This window comes from Geospiza fortis, unplaced genomic scaffold (genome assembly GCF_000277835.1).
Source record: "Geospiza fortis unplaced genomic scaffold, GeoFor_1.0 scaffold237, whole genome shotgun sequence".
Lineage (NCBI taxonomy): Eukaryota > Metazoa > Chordata > Aves > Passeriformes > Thraupidae > Geospiza > Geospiza fortis.
The window spans coordinates 3,166,278-3,183,809 of record NW_005054319.1 but is presented as its reverse complement, the minus strand read 5'-3'; the positions used below and the strand labels follow the sequence as shown (position 1 = coordinate 3,183,809).

General features: G+C 43.9%; 1 protein-coding gene across 1 annotated transcript in view; it reads left to right on the top strand.

The window, feature by feature from the left end:
• FAM20C (FAM20C golgi associated secretory pathway kinase) overlaps positions 1 to 16,848 on the top strand; it is a 57,457-nt gene extending 40,609 nt beyond the window's left edge. Inside the window, exons 5-11 of the mRNA XM_005420464.2 lie at positions 3,613 to 3,705; positions 5,436 to 5,551; positions 12,404 to 12,584; positions 13,087 to 13,196; positions 14,666 to 14,747; positions 14,841 to 14,900; positions 15,671 to 16,848. Coding sequence (XP_005420521.1) covers positions 3,613 to 3,705; positions 5,436 to 5,551; positions 12,404 to 12,584; positions 13,087 to 13,196; positions 14,666 to 14,747; positions 14,841 to 14,900; positions 15,671 to 15,923 — 895 coding nt within the window. The 3' untranslated portion in view covers positions 15,924 to 16,848. The remainder of the gene's footprint in view (positions 1 to 3,612; positions 3,706 to 5,435; positions 5,552 to 12,403; positions 12,585 to 13,086; positions 13,197 to 14,665; positions 14,748 to 14,840; positions 14,901 to 15,670) is intronic.
• The last annotated feature ends 684 nt before the right edge of the window (positions 16,849 to 17,532 follow it).

Sequence of the window (17,532 nt, the reverse complement as noted above, 5' to 3'; positions counted from 1 at the left end):
GTGTTCCCATGCTGATTTTTCTTTTCCTCATGCTGTAATTGGGCTGGTGCCACCGTGTAATTTTTAACTGTGTGCAGTATCAACAGACCTCCATCTGTCTCTCCTCCAGAGCTTTCCAGCCTGCCGTTATAAATATCTGCCAAATCCTTCTCCAAAGAGAGGATCACCAGATTCCAACTGTTTGCAAAATAAGAGCTGCTGCCAGAAATCCTCTCCCACCGTCTGCAACCTGTGCAGAACCTGTCCCTGCTCAGGGTGGGATGGCACTGCTGGCGCTGAGGGGCTCAGAATGAAATTCATTGTCCCTCAGAAGTTGTGGTGGTCTCTTTGCTCATGTATCTCATTATAAGTGTCATTTTATTAGTCAGTAACCTCCTATAACCATCAGATAACAAAATCAAACTAACTTGTATGTAAGGGTGGGGTTTTTTCCCTTTTAAAATGCAATTCTGATTTAAAACATGCATTGGTGTGGATCCGTTCCAGTATTGTTTTAAAAGATGTTTTACTTGACCTGGAAGGGTCTGGGAGTTCATTCCCCTTTCCCAGCCTGTCACTTAGGGGCTGAAGGCTTGTTACCATGATCTAACTGACTGGACTTGCTGAGAGAAGTTTAATCTTCCACCTCTCTATATTTTTACATCAGAATAAATCATTAGAATTAGCAAAAACCAGACTTGAGTAGATTATGCACAGTTAGAAAAAGGCAATTTTTAACATGGATAAAATAAAATTATATATCAATGCAGTTGGATAAAGTAAACATTCTAGAGACACGTGTGGGTGCCCTTTGACACTACATCAATGAAGCCATTCTCATATCAGTCTGTTAATGGCATTGGTTCAGAGCTCTGTCAGACTCGTGGCTTTGTGAGTTCAGTTGTGTTTCTTGGGCTACAATCCACACACATGAGTGTTTGCTGGTGGTGTGGCAGCTTGCTCTGCCTGGGGAATTCCCAAGGAACCTCTTCAGGTACTGCTGCAGACATCAAATTAAAAATAAATGTCTGCTTGAGTAAAAACCTGCCTAGTTAATATTAGATCCAAGAAACCAGGTTTCTGTTATATCCGTGGAAGATTGGAGTAAGTCAGCACAAAGGATATTTCAAGGTTGTTTCAGGAAAGGGTTTCATGTTTCGATCTGCTACATCTTAGTTCTGGAGAGCTCTGCAGAGGAATATAAGGAATGTAAAGCATCTTAAGGGGCTGGTAAATCCTCCTTCCAGTCTACTTTCTACATAACATGGTATTTTCAAGAGGCAGAGTACTGGGTACCATGTGTTGGACATGGGCATGGATGATGTGAAAAGTGGCTTTTTATAGAGGGAAGCAACTTAAGCACTGAAGAAACTTGGGAGTTTGTTTCATGATGTGCCATCAGGTTCAAAAAATACTTGTACTTCTATTGTCTAGACTGTAATGTGGATTTGGTGCCCATTTTTGAAGGTTTTAGGGCAATCATTTTCATTATTTCCTTAGGAGGGTGTGCTGCCACTTAATAATACATTATGACAGCAGGAAAATATGTACAAACAAGCCTGAGCCTGCAGGACAGCTGTACTTAGTCCCTAATGGAAAATATCCTCAGCCCTTGCAGGGGGTGGCAGAGAGCACAGGGAGCAGGGGCTGGGCTGGGGCAGGGCTGGGCTTGCAAGGCTGAGATCCAGCCCTCAGCTCAGTCTCATTTTCTGCAGCAAGATTTTCTCATAAAGGAACAGCCATGGTTTCTTCTGAAGTGTCCAGGAGATAAAAAGCAGATGGCATCGATTAGCTAATTAGTAATATTTTCTGCACCTTGTCTGCCATGCTTGATGTGTGTAAAGTTTCTGAGGTGAGGATTTGTTGAAGAAGTCAACCCTTTTAAAATCTGGAGAGGAGGGAAGGTTACACAGAAATATATGATTTTATGGCCAGCAGAAATAAGTTAATCTTTTTTCTTTGAATTAATATTCAGGGATCATTTCCTTCATTTTAAAGGGAATATGCACAATGAGCTTGCAGCTCTCCCAACTCTTGTCTTGACTGCTTAGCAAGAGGTTCTGCTCTCCCCTATTACACTTTGTGGGTGTGCTCCTTCCCCTTTTGCATTTCTTATGGAGACAAAGCAAAATGCTATTTTTTATTTTATGCCAGGCTCACTTTTAACTTGTGTCCTTGTGAACCCTTTGTGGCCACAGCAGCTCCCTGGCAGGACTTGTGCCAAGTGTTGGCCACCTCCACGACCACTGCTGTGACAATGGTCAGTGCCATTTTGCCAGACCATCACTGGGGTGTTTAAGGTCACTCTGACCTTGAGTTCTGTTGGACACAAGTACCTTGATGTTGTTCATCATTTAGGGGAAGACAGAGTACCTTGCCAAGATGTTAATATAATAAAAAGGAATATCTGAGAGAGGATATCAGGTTTTCAAACCTTGCTGGGTGCACAGCAAAGTCTTCATACAGCCAAAAACCACGGGACTTATCTGGTTTCTCCAGCAGCTTGGAGAGCCCCAGGTGGGTTTGTGGGCAGACAGCAGTTCTGGTAGTCACAGTGGTGGCTAAACACAGCTTCAGATCTCCAACAACCCCAAAATTAGGACTTCAGGGGAGGTTTGGGCTCTGCACCAGCAGGATCCCAAAGCCTCCCATGCACCAAGGTCCCCATGCAGGAGTTGTATTTTATTTTCCAGCAGGCAGCACGAGTGATGCATGAGCTGTCAGCTGGGCCACCTGGGGCAGCAGGGAATGGGAAAGAGCTTTGTTTTCCTCTTCTGGAGAGCTGTCCCTCCTTGCAGATGCTCTGCAGGCAACTTTGCTGTGCTTATCTCCCTCTGAGGATTTCAAAACAGGTTGAGGTGAGACCCAGATGTTGCATTGGTCAGCTGCTTGAGCTGTGCTCCACCCAAAAGGACTGGAAGGTGCTTGAAGTGAGACAGAGATTTTGCTCCTCTTACACAGAGCTTTGTATTTTCCATGTACTGTGGTGTGGAAGCTTTAGCCTTCCTATTTCCAGCCTTCCTATCAGAATGACATTTTTTATTGGTTCTTCAACTGAAGAAACAACAAATTCTTCATCTTCTCTCAAGAACACTCTTGCTAATGTTCTTTGAAACATGACAAGTGTTGTGGCCATCAAACTGCAACGATCCTGTTCCTTCTGAAATGAGAAAAACATGTCACTTTTGGCTCTAAGTAATACAAAGGGAGAGGCATATTCTAGATGGGAGCTGCATGGCTGCCAAAGATGAAAGAAAAATGTTATTACTTTTGGAAATTTCATAATTACAGTTAATGATCATTTAATGAAATGACATTGTCTTCACCGCTATCGCTAATGAAATGTTTGAGAGTGATAAAACAGATCTTGTTAAATAGAGCGAGAGTTTTGAGTGGAACAGCTTTGTGACAGCACACTGCCTGCACAAGTCTTGAATTCCCATTTTTTGTTAGAGTAGCTCAAAAAAGAAGATTAAATGAAGGCTGCATGGCAAATAATGCACAAATGAGGTATTTAAAGGTCTTCCATTAAGCAAACAACACTGAACCCCTGAACAGCATGTTGGTGACTGAGCACTGCTCCTTAGGAATGCTAACCCTTCATTAAAACACTTCCCTTGTTTTCCTTTGCAGGCAGACCAGAGAACAAGAAACCCCGCCTGACTTTTTTTACTTCTCAGACTATGAGAGACATAATGCAGAAATAGCAGCATTTCATCTCGACAGGCAAGTGGAACAGATTTACATTAAAAGGGGAAATATTGTGATAAGTTGCTGCACTAGGCCATTCCTGAAACGGAATTACTTTTAAGAGGGGAAAGTGGAACAAAGGTGGGCAAATGCCATGAATAAATGAAATGGCAGATGATGAAAGAGCAAGTTAATAATTAGGAAATGCGACTTACTCTGGGAATGAGAAACCTGACAATAAGTAATTCTTAAAAAGAAAGAGAATTTATATTGAAGAGAAGCTGAGACATTAATTTCCCTTGTGATCTTGTGGTACATATGGAGAGGGCCCATCTCCCAGGGAATGTGTCACGTCAGCGTGACAGGAGCCTGGCTCACCCCAATTAGCTCCAGGGCACAGAGATCCAAAGGAGCCAAGGGGAATGGTGTGTTCAGAGAGAAGTCCTTGAGATGGAAGGGAGTTCTGGATTCACTGCAAAAAGCTGGCACTGTCCCACGTCAGGAGCATATTTATGCCACAAACTAGTGGGAAGGAGAGGGCAGTGGTGGTCATCTCATGCTCCTGTGGCTGAAAATGTCCCCCCTCCAGAGTCAGGGCAGGGCATGGTGATACCCCAAGACTGCAGCCCTCCCTGTCTGCCCAGATGAGGGGTGGGAATTGCTATTTAGTGATTAACAGTATGTCTGGAGACAATGGCATTTCACTGAAGCATCTTTCACACTGTGAAAGGCTAAGAAACATCCTTTCAAAAGTGCAAAGCTTTGGGGCCACAAATTATTTGGGGGTTTGTGTAGCATTGCTGCGTTCTGGAATGATGGCTGGGGTATGGGAGCATGTCAGTGGGTGGCACAGGGTAGGTTTTCCAGTAAGAGCCAATCCTGGTCAGATCCTTCAAGGATCTTTTCTATTTCATTGTTGTTGACCTTGATGTTGATCCCTTCTGCTTTATATTTTATATTGCCGTTTTAAGCAGATGGTGCTGTAGAAAAAAACATCAGTGGAGTTCCTACTGGGGGTGTGTTAAATATCCACACACTAAGCAGGAAAAGCAGTTGCTACCCAATGAAGGAAATCTGAACAGCAGACAGTGGATATAAAAATCCTGCCTATGGGGAGACTTTGTATGGGGTCTTTGCTCTTTTACTGTATCTAATAGCAGTGCTTCACAGGGAGGTTTTATGATCTATGAAGGCGGGGGAGTTTGGGGTAGGGAGAGGCTCTTCTCCCAGCCTTTGCCTGTGGGAAGATTTTTGGTCTCAGGGAGATTGTTTAGGTTGGTATAAGGGTATTAAAACAGAGAGGAGCAGAAGGAAATAAATCAAACACATACTAAGGCTGTCAGAAAAAGAATTACATGGTGTTTATGGAGGAAAGAGGCTGAAATCCCATTCCCCAACTCACTTAAAAACTGGTGAGCAAAATGCATGTCATAACAATCATGAAGTAGCACAAAGTGAAAAAATAAATTTTTGCTGTCTCTGGTCTTTGGAATCATATGTATCTTCATTTTTATCAAGGAACAATGCCCTCCATACTTTTCTTGTGTTTTACTCCATACCACATAGGCAATGCAGAGCTCATCATATTCAGGACATATTCTATAATACATAACATGAGGAATTATCCAGTTTAAAGTGATGGGCTTTATACTCCTTAAAGCCCACAGATAAATGTGCCTTCAGAGTGTAATGAAGCTTCCTAAAACCTGTAACTCTCATTACGCTTTAATCCTTTCCATAACCCACGTCTCCTCTGGCTCTTGCAGGATCCTGGATTTCCGGCGCGTGCCCCCGGTGGCAGGCAGGCTGGTGAACATGACGAGGGAAATACGAGATGTTACTCGTGACAAGAAGCTGTGGAGAACATTTTTCATCTCACCAGGTAGTCCTGGAAATAACTCTCTCTTCTCTCTATCCCGCTGAACACATACTTAAGGAAACGATGTGTAGATTGCTTAATTGCTCAGATATTTCTAATAAAACTGTCTTCTAGAGCTTTGAATAAAAATAAATGTGGAGACATGGCTTACAAAGAAGACTTTATTGTTTTGAGTGCCTTTTCCCCTTGACAAATTATCTGCAGAGAGAGGCTTTTATGTTCACCAAAGTGTATTCAAAAAATGTTTCATGTAGAACAGTTTCTAATGCAATTTTTTTCTGGTGTTCTCAGTTTATCCAAACCCTTATTACCCAGCCCATTAGTTATTCAGGCTTTTTTTTTTTTCCCACTGCAATGTGATCTGTCACTTCTGTTGGTCAAATGCATTTATTTGTGGGTTTGACTGGAGTATCAAACCTAATTTCTCAGAGCCATTCAGGTTTTATTACAACAGGAGTTTGGACAAAAAAACCAGGAAATAGATATGTAATATATCCTGCTTCCAGCTCAAATTCTCTGTGGGGCTAGAAGTGACCTGAATTGTTCCCAGTCCTCACTCCTGCTTCAAGGGCTGACCCAGAAGCTGATACCACTCACTCCTCAGCCTTTCACAACATTTTATGGACCTAGTCAAGGATGGAGCTCCACAGGGTGGGAATTCTACAAGCACAGGATAAAACCCTATCCTGCTCACCACAATATACAACTGGAATAGGGAAAAATGGACAAAAGTGGTAGCATCTCTTATTTAACATCTGGGATGCTGAGATGGAGAAATTAAGACTCTGAGTTAAGGCACAGAAATGTTTAAGTTTGTTCTTAGATATAGAATTTATAGGTTTTAGGTTCAATTTAAAGCACAGTGCCATGTTCCAGTAGTTGCATTCATATTGTTTGAGCTGTGTGCAAGTGTGCTTTGCTGATCTGAGGCTGTGACTTGTGTAAGAGGCAATCTGGAGCAGAAACCTCTGGAGATCTCTCCCTTGCTCTGTGTGTGATTGGCCAGAAGCTGTTTATCCCAGATCCCTAAAGTCGAGATCCAAAGACTTAATTACAGTTTCTCCCAATGTAACTGTAATTTGTTGCTGTTAGCTAGAAGCCAGGGCCCTATCATTGCTGAGCTTTTGCTCTTAAAATGTTTATCACACTTTTCTGATCCCCAATAAAGTCATTATTACGGCTGTTATTTTTAGCTTCATATTTATGTTCAGCTCGGCAGGACACAGTTGAGCAGACAGCTATTTATTCCAGGAACTTCACTTGTAAATTACATTACAAAATTGCAGAAGGTTTCATTCTACCCAGTATTATGAGCAGTCCAATTTACATGCAGTTACAGTGGCAATACATGATCACCAAACCTGGTGGACACACATTTCTGCATTTGCCTTAGTTGCTTTCTCTCCATCTTTTTTTCTCTGTAATCCTTTTTGGTTTTGGCTTGATTTTTGTAGGTGAATGCATACAAAAAATGGCAAAAAAAAATCTTTTGACGGTACATGAGGTGCTTTGGCTCACTTTAAACATAAGCCATTTTATTCCTATTTTGGCAAGTAAGGCGTGGATAAATAGGTTTGCTTGATTTTTAGTGTTCCTAGGTTATATTTCAAGACTTAGGGATGAACTTGAATGATTTCTGAGAATTACAAAACTGTTCTCAAGTACTGAGCAGCTTACAGCAGCCAGAGCAGGGCAATATAGAGTTAAGGCTGCCAGTTTGGATGAAGATCTTTATCTTGCCATTATGAAATTCCAGACATCCAAGCATAATCCTTTATTCAAATTTATTTAGAGGTCTCAGATAAATTCAATTAAAATATTTGATTAACTATGAATCAGGCTTTTCTGGAGAATAAAATGCTCAAGCAATTAATTTTTCTTTCCATTTTACATTTCCTGCATCAATGTACTTTGGTTAAACCATGTTGGTTACTTGTCAGAGTTCTTCCCTACAAGTCCCCAGCTTAATTAGTCAGATTCTCATTAACATATGCCCAACCTCTGTCTTGTATTTCATACTGACCTTAAAAGGCAGGCATTAATTAATGCTTAATGAAAAAATAACAAAGGTCCTAAATTAAGCTTTTAGAAACAGCTTCCAGAAGCCCAGCAGGCAGCTCAGGCAGCAGGGAAGGAAGAGGGAGGTGCTGGGGTGAGACTCGTGGTCTGGGGGGTGAGGATGAGGAGGGAACAGGGAGCCTGAGGAAGGCTCAGGGGCTGACTTGCCCTCTGGCAGATGAAGGGCAGCTGAGGCTGTTGGTTTGGAGGGAGAACTGCCTCCAAAGGTGAGAAATTGAGGTGAGACCTCTGGGTACATGCCCAAACCATGCTGTGCACCAACACTGGCCTGCAGAGGACCCTCTGGGACTCCCTTTCAGGTGGCTCTGTCACTGCAGCTCCATCCCCAGCAGTGCTCAGTGACAATTAATGGCCATGGGGACACTTGGTGCCTGCTGGCAGAATATCCCTCTCCATGCACACATCCACGGCTCTTAAAATTAAACGAGCGCTGAGTGAAATTGATTTTATAGGAAGATGTTCCCCTCGGGCTGGGAGCCCATGGGTTGCACCCTCAGAGGGTGATTATTGATGATATTAATCAATCACAGGACCATGGAATTCACTGAGTTGGAGGGGGCCCATCAGGCACAGTGAGTCCAGCTCCTGGCCCTGCTCAGGGCACCCCAAGGATCCCACCAGGAGCACTTTGTTATCCCCCAGACCTGCGTGGGGATGTGTTGGAAGAAACCTCCCTGCATTTCCACTCCTGGGCCACCTCCCTTGTCCCATCAGGCATAGAAATCAGGGCCAGGGAGCCACAGGCAGCTTCAGAGCACCGTGCCCAGCAGCATCCCTGCTCCCGTGGAAAAGTGACAATGGCTGTGAGCAGGCAGGTCAGGGGATGCATTAGGCTGCACTCAGAGAGAAAGCAGATTGCAGAAAAGTGCACTTTCAGGCAGTTTGGACTTAAACATGAGAAATGGAATTAGGTCAGTAATTATTTAAATTAATTTTACGTCCTTTGCAGCAAGGCAGACTGCAGTAGCCCTGCTACTTTTACAAATGAATGGTAATTTGCTGGGAAAAAAGAGACATATTAATGATGTCAGCCTTCATTTTGGAAGTAATTGAGGCAGCAGCTTAAAGAAATCAATGTTACACAGCTAGTAAGCACTATGTTTTTGTTCATATTAACCAATTCCAAGGGATTATGGATTTTTTTTCCCTCTCAGCATACAATAGCAGTTCTGAATGACCTATTATTTTGAGCAGGTAAATGAAAGATCTTTTCATGCATTACTGTAGTAAATATTCAGGATTCTTTCCAGTACTCCAATTGCACATGCTTGCTAAATGTCCTCTATTAACAGTCATGCAAAGCTGAATAAAAGAATTGCTCTGCTGAGCAATTTGCTTCAAGGTATCCCCCCTTGTTCCTCTTCTTCCTGAGAAGAATTATTGTTCAGCTATCAGGAGGATGCACAGAGAATTTGCAGATGAGTACACAGACACTCTGGTTCTTAATTGTTGTAATTAGTTGGAGTTTCTATCACCAGACCATGATTTTTGCCTACATTTCATTACGAATCACATCCATTCCTCCTCAGATAATGAAAATCAGACACTGCAACATGGGGTTCTCTTGTCTCTCTGGTGCTTTGGGGAAACAATTTTGCTTTGTAGTGAAGAAGTATTTTGCATGTTGGAAATGCTCAGCACTTGGACATTCCAGCAGGTGTAAACATCCCTCCCTGTCTGCTTTGCCAGCACTGCCATTGTTGCCATTCCTGCCCAACCTGCAGGAGCACAAATTCCTGGCTGTTGCTCCCTTTGCAGGTGTACTTATGCAAGAAACACCTTTATCTGGAGAGAGGAACATATGGTTTAGTGAGAGGAGAGGGACTGTGCCCCAGCAGGGAGCTCATCTCCCCTTTCTCTCTGATTTTTGCTTTGGAAAGCCAAACCCTGCTCTCAGCGTGGGATTGCCATGACGCGCTGGGCTTGTGTCTCTAGCTGGAATTTCACCCTCAGCCTGCTGTGCAGAATGTGGGTCACCTACTTAGGTTTCAAAGAGCCTTGCTGCAGCACCTTGAAGTCTTAAATGAGATCTGTGGTTTTCTATATTTGGCGCCTCTTTTTTTTTCCTTACATTTTTAAGAAACCTTAAAAATGAATGTTTCCCCTGATAATTCAGGCTGCTTCATCTTACTGCTGGCATGTAAGGACTAGGGCAGACATAATAAGATGTCTGCTCTGTATCAATCAAGGCAGTTAATTTCTTTAGCTTGAGATCCAGCATCCTTTCACCTCTGCTATCCCCAGAAATTGAACCTGCAGGGAGTAGGTACCACAGGTCTGAGCCCATGGGGGGAATAACTGCTGGCAGAAAAAGATTTACCATTGAATGTAACTTGTCAGTGAGAAATACACTTGAGGTTTTACTGCAAGTTCACTGTCTTAATGGCAGGACACATCTTGCCATTGCTCAGGGCCCTGGATGCTGGAGCAGGCAATGGGGCTCCGTGGAGGATCAATAGCTGGGAGGTGCTGGCAGGAATGAGTGGGATGAGTGGCAGGCAGCACATGTGCTCGCTGCACAGCCCTGCAGCAGCAAACAGCAGCACTGCCAGAGCCCCCAGCTCTCCTCAAGATTTACCTGGATACCAGTGTGATTACTGATTAGCCCCAGTTGCTTTCGTTGACAATACAGAGCAGGGTTGCATTGTTCCCCAAGCTGAATACAGAAGCAAACTGTTAAACAGAGTATTTATCTTCCCACTGAGCAAAATGCTGTGTTTAATACGACTCCTTTTTCTTGAAAGGTCAGATTTACATAGTGAGCAGCAGAGGCTGTGGTGGCGTGGGGGGTGTTTGCTGGGACTTTTGCTCTTTACAAAACTGATCCTGGAGGAGATAAATGAGCACTGGCTTCCTGCTGCCAGGTGGAAGTCGGGTCATAGGAACCCTGGAAGATAAGTTATCTCAGGCAGTCAAGATAAATCTGCATGGTTCCCTCCCTCCACGGATGAGGGGGTGATGCTGACACTGCTGAATTAAATCCCAAGCCCCACTGCAGCTTCAAATCAACAGAAACACAATTTTTAAGAGAGGATATTCTGCTGGGTAAAACACTTAAATTGCAAACTCAGAAGTACAGATATGTTTGAGTGATCCCTTCCTTCCTTTTGTAATTCTGTTCTTCCTTTTCTCTTCCCTGAAGTACTTTTCCTTGAGTAATTGACAACAAGCTTTTTGGCCACAGAGTAAATATTTGTGGACTTAGCTGGGATATATTTAACTGCTATGATCCAGCCCTGTAAATATAAATATACAGTTTGGGTAAGTTGTTCCTGAGCAGGGATGGATGGGTGGCCCTCGTGAGTCAGCCACAGCAGGCTGATGCAAAAAGGCTGTCTTAGAGTAAAGGAATCACAACTTCATGGACAAATCAGGTGGCCATCAACAGAGAAAGCTGGGACATCAGTGGGAAGCTGGGACAGATTGTCAAGTAGCAACACATCAGCCTTGTAGTGTGGTTATTCAGAATAATTCCATGGTGTAACAGCCCGCCCCAGATAATGCAGCTGATTAATCAAAAGCATCACGAGACCTTTTTGCTGTTCCATGTTCCCCTACCTCTCCTTCCTCAAACACAGCTCCTTGCTGTGTTCCTCCCTCCCTCCTGTCAGAGTTGTCCCTGTCCTCCTGACTCACCATGTCCCCCTGGCAGTGCCCATCTCCACTGGGCGCTCTGCTGAGTGTGGGATGTCACAGTGACATGCAGGGCTGTGTGCTGCAGGGCATCACTGCCATGCAAACCCACACTTACCTTCCTGTGGCAGGCACAAAATCACCTCCTGCTACTCCCAGCCCTTCCTGCCTCATTTACACCGAGCCTGCCCAGAGGGAGGGGAGCTCAGAAACAATATTTGAATTTAGAGGCCTTGTGGGGAATTAGGAAGCAATGTGACTTCTCAGCTTCATGCATTACCATGGGGAAAAGGCACAGTCTTCCTCTAATGACATTTTATGTGCATAAAGCAATGTCACAAGAGTTGTATCACACTGGCAAGAGCAGCAGTGTGCTCCTATTCCTGTTCAGTCTGGTGGTGGTGGGCATTGGGGATGAGCTGCTCTCTCTCACCTTCAGTGAATTCCTGTGGGCAGGATGCTCTTGTAAAGATGTGGGCGTTCCTGTTGGTACAGAAATATGTGGTGGCAGTTTTGGGGAGGTTTTAAGGTAACACATGGTCCAAAACCTGCTGCAGATTCTTTTTCTGTGGTTGTTGGAGTAATGTGAGGTGTGGAGGAAGGAATTAGTGTTTGAGATGTGTGCTGACAGCATTATGTCCGTGTTATTTCCACCTTCCATGCACACCCCCACGGGACTCTGGATGGTAAATAATTCTCCTTGCAAAAACTGCCAGTTCTTCTCATACCAGGAAAGAAATGAATGAAATGTTCTCTGGTCTTAAAGAAACAAGCCAAGATTTTGAGAAGTGATTTAATTTTGGGCACATGCCACTTGTTCAGCTGTGGGATTTGGGGTTCCAGCCTGGGGTAGCAAATAGCTCCCAAGGAATGTATCAGTCTGGGAAAACGAAAGGAGAAAGGACAGGATTAAAAAAAAATAGGTTTGGGGAATATAAATAGACTGGAAATAGTCACGAAGAGCTTTGCACAGGCTGTGATCCCAGCCACTGAAATAATGTCTTTCTAATGTTTTCAGTGGAGGAAAACTGTGTGGTAACAGGAGTTTGGATTTATTTCTGCTCCTACATACATCAGTGCTTTTATGAATTCTCAATACTAATTTAAGGGTAGGCTTTAAAGCTCTTTTCCTTTCTTTGCCAGCCAACAACATCTGCTTCTATGGGGAGTGCTCCTACTACTGCTCAACAGAGCACGCCCTGTGTGGGAAACCAGACCAGATCGAAGGGTCCCTGGCTGCTTTCCTGCCTGATTTGTCCTTAGCAAAAAGGAAAACCTGGAGAAACCCTTGGAGGCGTTCCTACCACAAGCGCAAGAAAGCAGAGTGAGTAGTGGGGAGCAGAGCTGCACAGGGTGGCAGGGAAATAGCCCAGTCCTTGGCCCCTGGGAGGGGACAGGGCACTGCACGTGCCAGGAGCTGCAGTCTGTGGCCCTGAGCCCAAATTCAGTGGCACAGTTCCCTCATGGGACAGGTATCTCCAGTGGCATGGACAGGATGCAATGGGACCTGTCCAAGTCCTGTCAGAGGGATAAAGATGCACTGCTCTCAGCAGCCCCAAACCAGTCTCAGCTGTTTGCACCATATCACTGGTGGTGCAGCTAGTCTCCTAAATCCTGAAGCAGATAGCTTTCAGTCTTGTGATTTTCTTCCTTTTTCACCAGTCACAATCTTCCTTGCTTGCCAGCATTGCTGGAATTTGCTGCCTCTACCTGACCCTGCCCTTAATCGAACATGATAAAAGTAGATCTTTGCAAAATAACATTTTTTTGTCATTTTCAGTAAGCTTTGTATATCTCATAAAATATCAAAATATTGCCTTTTCCAGATGGGAAGTTGATCCAGATTATTGTGAAGAGGTTAAACAAACACCCCCATATGACAGCGGGACCAGAATTCTGGATATAATGGATATGACAGTTTTTGATTTCCTAATGGGTATGTTTCATCTCTTTCAAAAATTAAATGCAACATTTAATTAGAATAAGAACCATTTCTTTCTGCACTGCTCTGCATAGCTCAGCAGTTTGCTAAAGCGTGGCTGAAGCTGCATTTACTGTATGTGCTTTTCCAGATGATTATGGGAAAATGCAGATTTACATGGTTATGTATTCCCATCAGTGCAGATTAAAGGAACAAAGATGTTCAGAAATGCAGAGTGGTGATGAATGCAGGTCAGGCCAGTCTCCTTCACAGCAGTGAAGGGCTTCACAGTTTGCTTTAGTGAGTGCTTTGCCCCTGTAATATATGGCTCCTGGATGCACTTGCAAGGACTGCTCATTATGGAGCTTTGTTTTCATCCTGCAGGAGTGTTCTCTGCTGCTTCTCTATAAAATGTCAGTGTTGGGGGGGAAGAGAGGCATTGCTTTGTCACAGAGGCAGCTGTGGATTGTATCAGGAATGTTTCTGTTTGTGTACCCTGATCTCAATAAAATAATTATTTACAGCCAGGTACTAGTGATCCATACCAAGCCTAATTCTCATTCTCATGTGAAACCTTTCCTGCTGTAGCAAATACACCTCTAAGTTGCCAACCTACATCCTTGATCCTTGGGCACGTGCCAGCATGGACACATCCTGTGCCATTGCCCCCACTGAGATTCCTGCAATAGGCTGCAGCAGGAGAGGCCAGGTGACAGCTCAGGAGCCATATGTGGCATCTATAAGTAGCTCAAGACCCCTGCCAGGGAGACAAAATTCATAGCTTGGCAGCAATTCTCTGCACATTGGCCTTAAAAAGAAGCTCACACAGGGAGAGCTGTGCAGCTGTGCAGATCAGCACCATCCTGATCCATATTTTACAAACATGAAGCTGTTCTGGCTTCCCAGGCAGCCAGCAACTGGGGCAAAGTCCTTACCAGGGGAAAGCCAGGATGTTTGCTTGGGGTTCAGAAAGCTGAATGCAGTATTAACAAAGTGATCAGGTTTAACACCCCTGCTTAAAGCAGGGCATTTTCTCCTTCCCTTACACATGTGAAATGTACCATGTCAGCTTCACACGCCCTGCTGAGCCCAGGCTGCAGCAGCAGGGCCCCATGCCAGCAGGGAACACAGCTGCCCTACAGGTGACCAGGCTCCCCAGGCAGCTGAGATGCTCTTGGGATGGAGAGGGGGTTCCTTGGTGTACCCCAGGAAGGGTTGCTGGAGGGGGGAAGGTTGGCTTTGCCTCCTGATGGGCCTTTTAGAGCTTAAGTACAAAAGCCACAGAGAACTTGAAAAGCTGCCAGAGGCTTGTCAACCCTTCCAGTATCACACAGTTTGGGGTGTCTACAGTAGGAGCAAATGAGCTCTGCAGGTTTGCTGCTTTCTCTGCTCTGTTTTTGGGGAGCACTGGGCTTTTGCATTGCCCTGACCTGCAGGCTCAAGCCAGAGTGAGAATGGTCTTTTTTCTTCTCTTTGTCCCATAGGTAACATGGATCGACATCACTATGAAACCTTTGAGAAGTTTGGAAATGAAACTTTTATTATCCACTTAGATAATGGAAGAGGGTAAATACCTTTATAATCTTTTTGGGGTTAAAGGAAAAAAAAGTCGGCCTTTAAAACAGCCTTTGTTACATTCTTTCTCATATCTTTAAATAGGTTTGGAAAATATTCCCATGATGAACTTTCCATTTTGGTGCCTTTAAACCAGTGCTGCAGGTATGTGTTCCCTCTGGAGGTGTTTCCTGGTTTGTACCATTGTTTCCACTAACAGGACTGAAAATGTTCATGTGAGTCTTTCATTGCACACTGTGGAGAGGAGGAGATGGAGTGATCCTCCCCAGCTAGCCCTGAGCATTGGCACTGCCACATTCAATGCTCTGTGGGATCAGGACCTTGCAGGAACACGGCTGTGAGATGTTGGGAGAGAAGCTTTAAGACAAAATACAGATCCCATGGAAGTCAAGTGACAAAATCCCAGCTTGTTCACATGCTTCTCCACAGCTTTCCTTGGTGCCCATGGCCAGGGTTTTCAGAGGGTGACATTCAGAGTTTCAGCTCTGCAGGGTGAGCTCTGTGTCTACGGGGACTCTGGGCAGCCCTGCAGGGTGAGCCTGAGGAGCCTCTGCTGCTGTCACACATGTCCCTGCTCAGTGCCACGCGTGTCACACGTGTCATTCCAAGAGGGACATGGCCCTGTGAATGCTGCACCTGCTCCACTCAGTGCCTTTCCAGGTGAGGGATGTGGGGGCTGCCTGCACTGCCCCTTGGATCTGTGCTCCAAAACCTCTGCACCTCTGAGGGCCCCAAAGAGCAGTGACAGATGAAAATGCCAGCTGCTCGCTAGGACTGTGACAGTGCCTGGCTCTCCTCATTTCAGATCACAGAACAAGGCTCTTGCACTATCGCTATAATTCTGGCCTTTTAGCACTGTTGAGATCAACAGCGGTGGAAATAACTGATTTGCATTTTTTTCCTCCTTTTCTTAGAATCAGGAAATCTACCTATCTGCGATTACAGCTGCTAGCCAAGGAGGAGTACAAGCTCAGTCTCCTGATGAAAGAATCTTTGCTAAAAGACAAAATAGCTCCAATCCTCTACCAGCCTCACTTGGAGGCGATGGACAGGCGGCTGCGGATTGTGCTCAAGGCTGTCAGTGACTGCATAGAGAAGGATGGCTATGACAACGTGGTGGAAAATGACTTTAACACTGATGTTAACACTGTTACCACTGAGAGGTAGTGAAATGGCAAGACTACGTTTTTACCAGCCGAGTCAAGAAGATTCAAAGAAGGAAAAGAAACAAAAGAACAACAACAAAACAAAAATAAAGTCTTGCAAAAGACTGTGTATGCTACTTTGTGAATTCAGTGAATTCAGAAATGAGATATAATTGTTCCCAAAGTAGGTAAAGTGTAGGCTCTGCAAAGGATTAGCTCATTAAGAAAAATAAGTCTAATGTGATGCTTTTCATTAGTTCCTGAAGAGAGATTATGAAAAGATTCAGAAAATACTCAATCATGGACAGACAGCAGTCTGATAGCAAAACACCTCCTGTCCTTTTTGTATAGAAAGGAGGCCTTTACTTAATATTTTGTATTTATATATGGTATATCTATGAAACCCCAGACCTACCTTCCAAATTTAACTAAGAGGGACAGCATAGTTTTGTGACTCACACTTTATTTGTGGTGACAGTCCACTTAGTATTTTGTGTTAACCCTTTAAGTGCTCTAATCCACTGTATCTTATTTAAATTGAATGCTCATTTTTCCCCCAGCTACTCAGCATTTAAAGGGTTAAGGCATTATGAACTTTTAAAGGCAAAAAATAATAATAATAATGATAATAATGATAATAAATACAGGGGTTACCAGAAGGGAATTTCACTAATTGTGCTTTGACAGGAATACTTGAATGTTGGTTTTACAAAGTGATGTAAAATGACAAGTTGTACTATTTGTCCATAAGGAGGTGGCAGCTCTTATCTTTCTAGACTGTCATAGCTGAGCTGCTACTTTTCAATTTTGCTTTTGATAGTTTTGTGTAAATATATACATATATGGGTAAAAAGCTGCTTTCAGCAGCTCTAGGCTTACTTTTGCAGCATTTTTGTGGAATTGTTTGCAACGTGGTAAAAGTGCAATAAAGATATGCAAAATGTGTAGCCATCTTGTCTAAATGGATTCATTCATCTTGTTCAGAGCAAAGCTCTGTGCACCAGCCAAGTGTCCCAGGAGTGGTTGTTTAAATTGTCTTCCCCTTTTGTAGAACAGCAAATGGAGCTGGAGCAGGGAGTTGGTGATTAATTGGTGATTAATGCACACTGCAATGCCAGTAAGGGCTGGGGTGTTGAAAAGGGTTAATCTTTCCTATGAAAGCATTGTTGTGACTGTCATTTCAGCATCCCTTCCTCTTGCAGTTATGGCTGTAGAAACTAGCTGTGGAGCAACACCTCTCAAAGATTATGCCCTGACACACTGCCCAGAGGATTTAGAAACACCAGTGCCTCTGACTTGGGCTGCAAAAACCTTTGTACAACCTAGAAAATCCCAGCCTAAATTAGCTGGAAACATGGTATTCTTATCCAAATAGCCTTGAATCATGCTCAGCTGCATTCATTTAAGATTTGTGGCGACTCTCAGCCCAAAAGCAAGCTATAAATTGAGCACGTGGCTGTATTTGACTTGTGAAAACATGGTGTGGTACAGCAGGGATCCCTCACCACTGCTCTGGGTGAGGAGAGAATTTATTGTGACAGTGTTCATCACAACTTTAATTCAAAGCTGCCATTTATTTCATTTGATGTCTTTTTTCCCAGGGATTCATAACCATATACTTTAAAAGCCAG